Raw genomic sequence first — 12008 nt, 5'->3', positions numbered from 1 at the left:
TGGTCATAGGGAACTCCCCATGAGGCCATTGGTGCAGGCTGGGGGAGAGAAGGCAGGGTGGCAGAAGTGGAGACCATCGGCATTTGAGCCACTTCCTCATGTAACTTACTTGTGCCTTTAGGACCTGCTCGAGCCCGATCACATATATACCACTTCCATTTGATGATGGAATGCTGCACTGCGCAACCCACTTTATGGCTAGACAGGTGGGTCAGAAAGCACCCCGTTCATGATAGGCAGTTCAGGTCGCATGGTGACTTGACGACCCATAGTCAAATGTTCGTTTTCCATCCAAGCCCAGTAACAGGCCAAGAGCCGTCTCTCAGAAGGAGAGTAGTTATCTGCAGAAGGTGGCAGGGCCTTCCTCCAAAATCCTAGAGGCCTTTGCTGTGATTCACCTATGGAGGCCTGCCAGAGCTCCAAACAGCATCCCTATCTGCCACTGACACCTCAAGCACCATTGGATCTGCTGGGTCATATGGCCCAGATGGCAGAGCAGCTTGCACAGCAGCCTGGACCTGTTGCAGCGTCTCTCCCGTTCTGGACTCCACTCAAAACTGGCAGCCTTTCGGGTCACTTAATAAATGGGCCGGAGTAATACACCCAAATGAGGAATGTGTTGCCTCCAAAATCCAAATAGGCCCACTAGGCATTGTAACTCTTTCTTGGTTGTAGGAGGGGCCAAACGCAGCAACTCCTTTAACTTAGAAGGTATGTCTTGGCAGGCCACACACCACTGGATCCCTAGAAATTTTGCTGAGGTAGAAGGTCCCTGAATTTTAGTCGGATATATTTCCCATCCTCTGGCACGCAAGTGTCTCACCAATAAGTCCAGTGTGTTTGCTACTCCTTGCTCACTGGATCCAGTCTTCATAATGTCTTCAATGTAATGGACCAGTGTGATATTTTGTGGAAGCAAAAGGCTATCAAGGTCTCTCCAAATAAGATTATGACACAAAGCCGGAGAGTTGATATACCCCTGCGGTAGGACAGTAAAGGGATATTGCTGGCCTTGCCAGCTGAAGGCAGGTTGCTTCTGGTGGGCCTTGTGGACAGGAATGGAGAAAAAGGCATTTGCCAAGTCAATGGCTGCATACCAGGTACCAGGAGGTGTGTTAATTTGCTCAAGCAGTGAAACTCCACATCTGGTACAGCAGCTGCAATTGGAGTCACCATTTGGTTAAGCTTACGATAATCCACTGTCATTCTCCAAGGTCCGTCTGTCTTCTGCACAGGCCAAATGGAAGAGTTGAACAAGGATGTGGTGGGAATCACCACCCCTGCATCTTTCAAGTCCTTGATAGTGGCACTAATCTCCACAATCCCTCCAGGGATATGATACTGTTTTTGGTTTATTTTTCTAGGTAGAGGCAGCTCTAAGGGCTTCCATTTGGCCTTTTCCACCGTAATAGCCCCCACCCTACCAGTCAGGGAGCCAGTGTGGGGGTTCTGCCAGCTGTTGAGTATGTCTGTGCCAATTGTGCATTCTGGCACTGGGGACATGACCACAGGATGAGTCTGGGGACCCACTGGACCCACTGTAAGTCAGACCTGAGCTAAAACTCCATTAATTACTTGAGCTCCATAAGCCCCTCCTTTACCTGGAGGACCACAATGATGTTTTGGGTCCCCTGAAATCAGTGTCAGCTCACAGCCAGTGTCCTGTAGTCCCCGAAATGTCTGATCCTTTCCCTTTCCCCAATGCACAGTTACCCTGGTGAAAGGCCAGTGGTCTCCTTGGGGAAGGATGGGAGAAAGATTGACCGCATAAATTGTCAGCAGTGTAGTGGGGTCCTTCCTCAAGGGGATCCGGCCTCCCCTTCATTCAAGGGGTTCTGGGTCTGTAAACTGGCTCAAGTCTAGAAATTGGCTGAGGGGTCATGATTCTCTGTTTTTATAATTCAAACTAGTCTTTTGTCCATTCAGCCTAGAAGTTTTCTGCTTGTATAGATTAGGTAGGAATGCAGCAGGCCTCCTATCAGTTTCACTTCTAGGAACACCATGATTAATTAGCCAGGGCCAGAGCTCTACATGAGTCAGACTATTCTAATTGCCACTTTGCCTCTGCTGTGCATTATGGTAGCTATGCCCACCTTGCCTTTGACGATTGAGGGCTGCCACATAGCAACCTGCCACCTCGGGATCCAGTTATTCCCATTGTATTTAACTTTTGTAGTTAATGATTGTTCTTCCCACCGTTAGATCTGACATACAAAGGAAAGCAATTACAGGTCTCTTCAAAGATGCAGGTACTGCCCTTACAAATCTGTTTCACAAGGCATTGGTCAAGGGTCTATCTTCTGGACCCTCCCAGCTGGGATGAGTAGGTCTAAAGTGGCTAATCCATTCCGCCATCCCAGTCTCCCTAAGCCTTCGGATCCCTTCCTCTACATTAAACCAAAGGAGATCACGCATTTCCAGCTCACTCACAGTGGGCCATCTTTTAATCCATATTTCAGCTAACCAAGTAAATAAACTATTAGAACCTTTTTTTTACCTCTCCAAGCTGTAAGATTAAAAGCAGAGTGCCTACTTAGTGGGCCCAGATCAATAAATTCAGCCTGATCCAACCCTATGTTCCTTCCACTGTTATCCCGTACCCTTAATATCCATTCCCATACCTGTTCTCCAGCTTTCTGTCTATATAAATTAGAGAACTCAAAACAGTTCTTTTGGAGCGTAGCACACCTCATGAGTCACACTCTCAACCTCACCTCTAGGGGCCCTCCAGGACTTTAGTTTAGTTATAGGTCTAGAAGCAAACAGGGATGTTGGGGGTGGCTCCTGAGGAGAATCAATATTATTTTGCCTGACAGCTGTCAGGTCATCACTGTTGCCTCAGGCAGCATAGGATTTATCTCCTCAGACAAAGGTGGAAAGCTGATGACAGCGTAGGTCGAGGAGGGGATGTTGCCACTGCTGGAGATGAGGAAGCTCTTCCTTCTGGCAAAAAAGGCTCGTCAGAGTTTATAAACTCAGTTTCCCTGAGCTTCATCAAGGTCCTCCCACACATCCCCATTCCAAGTTACAGGGTCCCATTCTTATCCAATCAGTGCCCTCACTTTTAACAGTAGACACGTGGTGAGGCTGTGCATGCATCTTTCGTTGCAGGTCAGTCACTTGCATGATAAGAGCTTGTGTCTGTTTTTCCACAATTTCAGCTCTTTCTCTGCAGGATATAAGACTCTTACTCAGGGCAATCTTAGCAGATTTGAGGCTCAGTAGCTGCTTCTGAAGCTGGGAGACAGAATCCCTGAGTTTATTATTTTCTTTCATCACTTTGTCTACTGAACTTAGGAGCAACCAACCAGCTTCGTTATGTTACTTGGTTTTCTACATATGGTCAAAGGTATTATGTATAGAGTCACTAAACTCCTTGCCTTTCTCGAGTGGTGAATCAGGAGTGTCAAATGCATTTATTTTGCATAATTCTCCAAACAGTTCATGCCAAGGACTATCAGTATTCTCCATACTATTAGAAGTAGAGTCCTTAGCATTTTGGGGTCTAATCATATTAAGCAGCCAACTCCAGAAACTCCAAAGCCAATGAAAGAACTCCATCCTTAATATTCTCTTCCTCTAGAACCACTCCTGGTACCAAAATCTGTGTTAGTCAGGCTTCTCAGGAGGGATAGAACTAATAGGAGATATATGTTATTCTTAAAGATCTATACAATGAATAAGCCTCTAACTAGTCTGATGAGGAGAAAAAGAGAAGACACAGATTATTAATATCAGGAATGAGAGAGATGCCAGACAAGCCAAATACTGACAAGTCTGGGGATGGGACTCCTGGGGAAGCTGCATATTCCTTCTGGCTCCTGGAGTGTCTGCTAGGACTGCTTTGTTTTCAGTGTGACTGTAGGGCCGTTGATTTTCAAGGCTACTGTGGAGCTGGGTGGGAGTAAAGAGACTAGGACAAATTAAAATGCCACACAGCTCGCCGTTCTTACTGAGTTTCAGCTTATTTTCTTGAATAAATGCTCCTTAGATTGTCACAAGTGTTTTATTAACTTTCGGAGTTCTGAAAAAGTTGACTTTTACAATTTTTGGCAGAGTACTGTTACTGTGCTATCAAAACAACTTCTATCTCTTTGTGACATCATACTTGGAACGCTTTTCCTTTATAACCTGCATCAAAGTTTAAATGTGTTCAGGAAACTAGTTCCTGGTAGACATTTCCAAAAGAAGAACCCAAAGCCCCAGACTATGGTTCTTTTTCCCAAATGGACAAACTGCATTCTGACTGGGAATGTGCAATGTGTCTCCCATGACTGGGGCTCCTTCTCTCCCTTAACGTGTCATGCAGTTCCATCCAGACTGTCGAGGCCAGAGCCTCTTCTCAGAAGAAATTTTTCTTTTATTATATGTCATGAATAACAAAGAATTCAGGCTAATTGTATCCTATGTATTTGTGCACAGATAAAAGGTTAATATCTTGCAGCTATTTTTCTTTGTCCTCCTTTTTTTTGACCTTACAGAGATGATTCAAGGAACCATTTGCTGTTCATTAGTTTTACTAACTTTATTCTGTAGCTTAAAAAGTTGTTTATTTGGTTATTTATTTATTTATTTATTTTGAGACGGAGTCTCACTCTGTCGCCCAGGCTGGAGTGGAGTGGTGCGATCTTGGCTTACTACAACCTCCGCCTCCTGGGTTCAAGTGATCCTCCAGCTTCAGCCTCCTGAATAGATGGGATTACAGGTGCCCACCACCACACCCAGCAATTTTTGTAGTTTTTAGTAGAGACGGAGTTTCGCCACGTTGGCCAGGCTGGTCTCAAACTCCTGACCTCAGGTGATCTGCCTACCTTGGCCTTCCAGAGTGATGGGATTACAGGTGTGAACCACCACACCTGGCCAAAAAGTTGTTTTTTTCCTATAATACCTCTTTATGTGATGTATGCTGCAAATCAGAAAATAAGCAGGTTTGTATTTTACTGTGGTTACAGTGCAGCAAGAAGGAATTTTTAAAAATAGAAAATAGAGATCCTCTCCTTAGGGAGCATCCAATCTAATTGGGAGAATAAAACTAGCTAGAATTAGTAATTCTCAGTTATGACACCTTGTGTCAGATGTGTTTAGTGAAAGAACAAAGGAAAAGACAGTATGGTTGAGCCCTTTATTGCCATTTCATATATTGGATGAGATAGGCAATGATTCATTCATTTAATCCATTCTTACTGAGCGTCAAGTGTGTGCCCGACACTGTACTAGGTTCTGGAGATACGGCTATGACTTCAAAAATGCAGGCTTTGCTCTTCTTGAGCCAACAGCCTAGAGAGAGAGTCAGCCAATAAATATGCAGGCAAGCAAGCAAATGAATAATGACATGCTGTGATAACTGCTGTAAAGAACGGCTACTTTAGATGAAGTCCTACTTTAGAAAAAGTGGCTCGGGAAGGTCTTCCTGAGGAAATAAGAGCTGAACTGAAACTTGGAGGAATAGAATGAGCAAACCATAGAGATGGTCGCTAGGAAAACCATTTCAGACAGTTCAGAGACCCTGAGGAAGGAAGGACTTGCCCACATTTTAGAAACAATGAGGAGACTCAGGTGAGGATGGTAGGGAACCTGAAAGAGTGGTGTGTGATGAAGTTGGAGAATTTGGTGCCAGTTCATGCAGGCCCTAGAGGCTGTGGTGAGAAGTCTGGTTTTATCCTAAGAGAAAGGCACACCACTGAAGAATGCAAAGGAAGGAGGTGTATGACTCTATTTATATTTCATTAAAAGACCACTTTGGCTGCTATATAGAGAATACATTGTAGGAGGCAGGAATGGAAGTAGGAAAAAATACTCCAAGTCTCTTGCCATTATCCCTGCCCTGAGAACCAACAGAAGGAAAGTCATTTCCGGTTGTACACAAATGTCTATGTGGAAATCCCTGCAATACAATGGAGAGGTCAGAGGGTTCCGTGGTGCCAGAAATCTCTGCGTTTGTATCCCACTTCTTCCACTTACAAGCTGTGCGAATGAGGGCAAGTAACATAACTTCTCTAAGCTTCTATCTACTTGTTTGTAAAATGGGGAGGAATAATACCTAGACTTTAGGGGATTAGGAAGTGATAAGATAGGGGTGTGTGGAAAGCACCCGCAAATGATCTCTTAGGGGCACCCAAAAAGATGATCTCTTTTTCTTCTTCCTGGTGGTGACCTTCGATGTGATACAGAACATGAAGATGGCTGCTTCCTGCAAGGAGCCTCCAGACATCCATGCACATCTGAGTGTGGCGAGTGTCCTCTGTGATGGCACTGATCAGGGCTGCGTAAATAGAGTCAACCCTAATGCCACTGTCATTCCTAAGAAGGGAGTTGACTTTAGTAGAGGGAGCTGTTCCCATTTGGTAGCCATTTGAGCTCCTGGTTCTCTAATGTAAATTGTCTTCAAGGAATTTGGAGCTCAAGAGAAGCATCCACAGCATAGTGTTTAGGAGTGCTGACCTTGGGGTCAGACAGACGTGGATTCAGGTTCCAGTTCTGCCACTGACCAGCACTGTGACCCTAAGCAAGGGCCTCTCTTCTCAGCTTCTTCATCTATAAAATAAGGGCAGAGCTCATGAAGTTGTTGTAAGGACTGCAGCAAAACCCTTAGTTTAACTACCGACAGCATTACAGGTGTGGTGTGACTTGAGATCATGCATATGAAGTGTCTGGCATGGAGCTTTGCACCTAGTATCACCTGTTTTATTTTTTTAATTAATTTTTTTTCATTAAGCAGGTCATGGACTTAAAAAATTACTTTTTTCAAATAGTTGATTTTTTTTTTTTTTTTTGAGACAGAGTCTCGCTCTGTTGCCCAGGCTGGAGTGCAGTGGCGCGATCTCGGCTCATTGCAAGCTCTGCCTTTCGGGTTCACACCAGTCTCCTGCCTTAGCCTTCCGATTAGCTGGGACTACAGGTGCCCACCACCACGCCCAGCTAATTTTTTTGTGTCTTTAGTAGAGATGGGGTTTCACCATGTTAGCCAGGATGGTCTCAATCTCCTGACCTTGTGATCCGCCTGCCTCGGCCTCCCAAAGTGCTTTTTTTTTTTTTGAGACAAAGTCTTGCTCTGTCACCCAGGCTGGAGTGCAGTGGCGCGATCTTGGCTCACTACAACCTCTTTCTCCCGGGTTCAAGCGATTCTTCTGCCTCAGCCTCGTGAGTAGCTGGAGTTACAGGTGCCTGCCACCATGCCTGGCTAATTTTTGTATTTTCAGTAGAGACAGGTTTTCACCATGTTGGTCAGGCTGGTCTTGAACTCCTGACCTCGTGATCTGCCTGCCTCAACCTCTAAAAGTGCTGGGATTACAGATGTGAGCCACTGCGCCTGGCCAATAGCTGATTTTTTAACCGGTGAATAAAAATTGTATATATTTGGCTGGGCATGGTGGCGCATGCCTGGAATCCCAGCACTTTGGGAGGCTGAGGCAGGCGATCACTTGAGGTCAGGAGTTCGAGACCAACCTGACCGACATGGAGAAACCCCATCTCTGCTAAAAATATAAAATTAGCCGGGCATGGTGGTGCATGCCTATAATCCCAGCTACTCAGGAGGCTGAGGCAGGAGAATCGCTTGAATCTGGGAGGCAGAGGTTGCAGTGAGCCGAGATTCCGCTGCTGCACTTCAGCCTGGGCAACAAGAGCGAAACTCTGTCTCAAAAAAAAAAAAAAAAAAAAAATTGTATATATTCATCATGTACAACATGATGTTGGAAATATTTTTAGGTGTGAATGGCTAAATTGAGCTAATATATGTATTGCTTCACCTACTTATTTTTTTGTGGTGAGAAAACTTAAAATCTATTCTCTTAGCAAAGCACTCCTCTAATGGAGTCTGTTATTATGACCGCTAACTTTTTATGACTGCCCTTTTGTGAGCTGCTGTTGAGATCGAGTGAAATGATAAGGGTACTTTCTGAGCAACCTGTGCATTATGACGCCCCACTCAAGTGTAAAAATGAAAACTGAGCTACTGTTTGTTTTTGCTTTGCTACCTTTCCATGGTCATAGGTGGACAATCAGCTCATTGGTACCACGCAGCCCTTCATGCTCTATGTGACTCCCCTGAGCAATGAGAATGAGGTCATTGAGACCGGCCCAGCCGTGCAAGTCAACGCAGTGAAGTTCCCCAGTAAGAGTGCACTGACCAACATCTACAAGGTGGGCTGGTGGAGGAGGCTGGTGGGTTGATGCCATGGTGGAAAGTTGATTTGTTCTCTCACAGCCAAGTCTCAGAGCAGCAGTGCCGGATGCTGATGGGAATAGCTCTGCAGGGTTAAGCCATGTGTGACATAATAGATTGTTTGGAGGAATTGACAGGAACTCCTCCTTCTGGCCCTTTGTATTCTCAGTTGTGTTTTCAGTGACCTTGCAGGTGATAGTTTGATAGTAGTGAGTCCATATAGGCCAGAGTCCATATTCATCAGAGTGAAGTCACTGTAGGAAAGCATCTTCTAGATAGGTCAAGACCAGGCATGATCCACATCTGTTATTACAAACAGAATAACCCCAGCTGGGCTCACTGGCTCTCGCCTGTAATCTCAGCACTTTGGGAGGCTAAGGCGAGCGGGTCTCTTGAGCCCAGGATTTTGAGACCAGCTTGGGAAACAAGGTGAAACCCCATTTCTATAAAAAATACAAAAATTAGCTGGACCTGGTAGCAAGCACCTGTAGTCCCAGCTGCTTAGCAGGCAGAGGTCCTGAGCCTGGGAGTTTGAGGCTACAGTGGGCCACAATCATGCCACTGCACTCCAGCCTAGGTGACAGCGTGAGATGTGTGTCTGCATGTGTGTGCCCACATGCGTGCACGCGGGCACAGTCGCGCACACACACACACAAAGAATAACCCTGAAATATTGGGAAAGGGCTATGATGGGTCTGACCTTGAGACAGACGTGCTGCTACCTAAGTTACCACACTGTTTGCCAAAAGCAGCAGATAGTTACAAATGATAAACTTTCTTTCTTGGAGGGGTCTCCACGCACAAGCTAGCTGTTCCAGCAGCAAACTCTGGAAAAGTGGGAGCCGACCAGCGGTTGCTTCCCATATTTCTGGTCCTTTATCACCAGTGCTCATGGGATCAAGCCTGCCTGTAGCCCTTGGATCCACAAGCCCAGCCATGAAGCTCCTTAAATTAGCTGCCATCCATCTGAGCACACACCATAAAGTTCATCCACCACAGTGCATCTGAGGCTGGAAGCCTGACTAATGAGGCCCAGATTTCCTGGGAACCAAACAATAGAATGGCAAATCATCTATTAAACATCTTTTGGAGTTTTTAATCATAACAATATATAGAGAGATAAGCCAGAAATAATTTGGCGTTATAGTTGTAAAGCCACATGATTAATGAAAGCATACCATGTCATTGAGGCCTTCTTAATAGCACAGATGAATGTCCCTTCTGGTGTTCACACTTTAAATCAGAATTTCTTTATCTCTAGCATCTGATGGTCACAGCTCAGAGATTCACAGTGCAAATTGAGGAGAAACTGCTCCTCAAGCTGCTAAGTTTCTTTGGCTACGATCAAGCAGAATCAGGTAATGTGGAACATTCTATGTCTGTGTCTGGGAATCGGTCCAAAGATGGTATTTTTTGAGTCTGTTTGTAAAAATAGGTAGTCCCTTGGTGTCTGATAGGCTCCCTTTCCACATCTCAGCCTGAGCTAGGAAGCTAAGGCTTGTGTTTCAGCTGTGCTTTTTGAAAGTATTACTTGTTGTCTGAGTTATCTTTGTGAACTAAAGGAGCCATTCAGAGGGTCTTCTGGAAGCCTGGAGTATCCGGTGGTACACCTTTGGGAAGCAGTATACTCTTCCTCTTTGCTTTGCATTTTTTTTATTCATCTGCTCTAGGATGACAAAAATGATGTTAGTCATTTAGCAAACCACTTTGTTTCCTAACCTTTGTTTATTAAACAGACTCCAGGCCAAGAATCAGAAATCCTTTTGGCAGTTCCTTTGGTTTAGTTGAGAAAATAAAATTGGCTAGCCTCAATTCGTTAACTTTTGACATCCAAACCCCTGTGCTTTTCTGTAATTACAAAGGTTTCTACTTATTTACTCTCTTCTTTGTAGAAGCGAGTAAGATAAGCTATTGAAAAACCCAGGTTTCCAGCAGTACTACAGAAATAATTGAGCTGTTGCTTCTTTTAGATTCCTCATCATGGCCTTTCCTCCTGCTTCTAGATGGGCTTTTCAGGGCTGTGTATACAGCTTCGAAAAAAGTCAATAATACTCAGTCTTTTGAAGCCTAAACTAAATATTGAGCCTGAAGAAATGATAAGAAAGAGGCTTTTATGTTTATCTGCCCATGTTGGCTAGAGAAAAAAAATCACTGGGAATGTGTGTACACATGTACATACATACACACAATGCAAGAAAAATATTTTTGTTCTTTTTATCCCAGATTTAGAATTTAAGCTTTAAGAGTATTTGGGATCAAGAGCAAGATCCTGTCTGTTTAATGCTGTGTTTTCCACTTTGGGTTGGAACGCCAGTGTTTATTTGTATTCAGACAGCCACTTGGGAGCCTGCCTGCCAGGTATCCATTCTGTTTTGGTACCTTCCTGGGAAGTTTTACTTTAAATTTGATTCGACATGCTTTTCTTGTAAATTTTCTTATAAGTTGCTGTAATAAATTTCTCCTCAAGCATGGATTTAGATTTTTGTAAAATCCTTTAGCTGGAGTGGGAGCTGACTAAGAGGTTGCTTCCCATATTTTTGGTATGTTGTCACCAGTGCTGATGGGATGGGACAGAGGCAGCATGCAGCCCTCAGATCCACAAGCCCAGTCCTGCTGCTCCTTAAAGTACCTGCCATCCTGTCTGTAGCTGTTTCTGCTTCCTTAGCATAAATAGGCAGGTCTCTGTTGCAGTATCATTTTTCTGTAAGTAGGACTGATAATAGCTTACAACATAAATGTGTTTGATAAGTAGGTATGTGCAAGCTCTCTGGCTTTATTTCCAAGGCACTTGAAGCCAAGGCAAAGTATGCTGCCCAGTTGGGTGTGCATACAGCATCAAGTGCAAAGATCACATTGCCGTGTTGTAGCCCATGCTACTCCTTTTATTTCATGGGATGGCAAGTAAAAAAAATCTGCCTTGACACAAGTATACATATGTAACAAACCTGCACGTTGTGCACATGTACCCTAGAACTTAAAGTATAATAATAAAATATATATATATATTTAAAAAATCTGCCTTGATTGTCCTATTTAAATGAATATCCACCATTTGGGAGACAGGTTGCTGCTTGTAGTGATGTTACATCTTTACAGCCCGCAACCTGATTCTTTTTCAGGCATTATGTTTCACGCAGATTCATGAATTGGTGATACTCATTTTGATTCACTTACACTGCACTCCAAGACCTTATTTGGATATGATCCTAGGAAAATAAATTTAGATAATCTGGGTCATTGATAATAACACTGCTAACAAATACACCTGTGGCCTTTTGACTTTTCCATCTGGATGATTTTTTCCAAAGATGACATCTGTTGGATGGTATAGAGTCACAAGTTAACATGCTAGTCTTCTTTTTTGATAAACAACACAAAACAGATCTACTCTCACAAAGAATGGCATCAGAATACTATACACATCACTGTACCCTCGCAAACTAATTTGAGAGTGATAGATGGTTTCCTTCTTTTGATTATTTTTTTCAATGTGAATACAAGGGTTTGGATCATGAGACTAAGAAATTCTTTTTTGTTTTTTAAATTCTGCCTTTGTACCAGAGGTGGAAAAATATGATGAAAACCTCCATGAAAAGACAGCTGAGCAAGGTGGAACACCGATTCGATACTACTTTGAAAATCTCAAAATCAGCATTCCTCAGATCAAGCTAAGTGTGTTCACCTCCAACAAGCTCCCATTGGATCTTAAGGTGAGCTGCTATTTGGGTAAATTTTTGTAGATGATTTTTCCTTGGAAAACTATGAGTGTGTTTGCTGTTTGTTGTTTGTTTGTTGTTGTTGTGTGTGTGTGTATTTGTCCCCCATCATCATTGATAGCAGACAT

General features: G+C 43.8%; 1 protein-coding gene across 6 annotated transcripts in view; it reads left to right on the top strand.

Annotated features, from left to right (window-relative positions):
- VPS13D (vacuolar protein sorting 13 homolog D) overlaps positions 1 to 12008 on the top strand; it is a 284031-nt gene that overhangs the window by 164862 nt on the left and 107161 nt on the right. For all 6 annotated transcript variants that reach the window (XR_012425938.1, XM_045380426.2, XM_045380422.2 and 3 more), the window contains 3 exons: positions 7993 to 8142; positions 9426 to 9522; positions 11726 to 11874. Coding sequence is in view for 5 of the 6 variants with exons in the window: in XM_045380426.2 (XP_045236361.2) it covers positions 7993 to 8142; positions 9426 to 9522; positions 11726 to 11874 (396 nt within the window). In the remaining variant the exon portion in view is untranslated. The remainder of the gene's footprint in view (positions 1 to 7992; positions 8143 to 9425; positions 9523 to 11725; positions 11875 to 12008) is intronic.

The sequence above is a fragment of the Macaca fascicularis genome, chromosome 1 (assembly GCF_037993035.2).
Source record: "Macaca fascicularis isolate 582-1 chromosome 1, T2T-MFA8v1.1".
Classification (NCBI taxonomy): Eukaryota; Metazoa; Chordata; class Mammalia; order Primates; family Cercopithecidae; genus Macaca; species Macaca fascicularis.
This window is presented reverse-complemented; position numbering and strand designations above follow the sequence as displayed.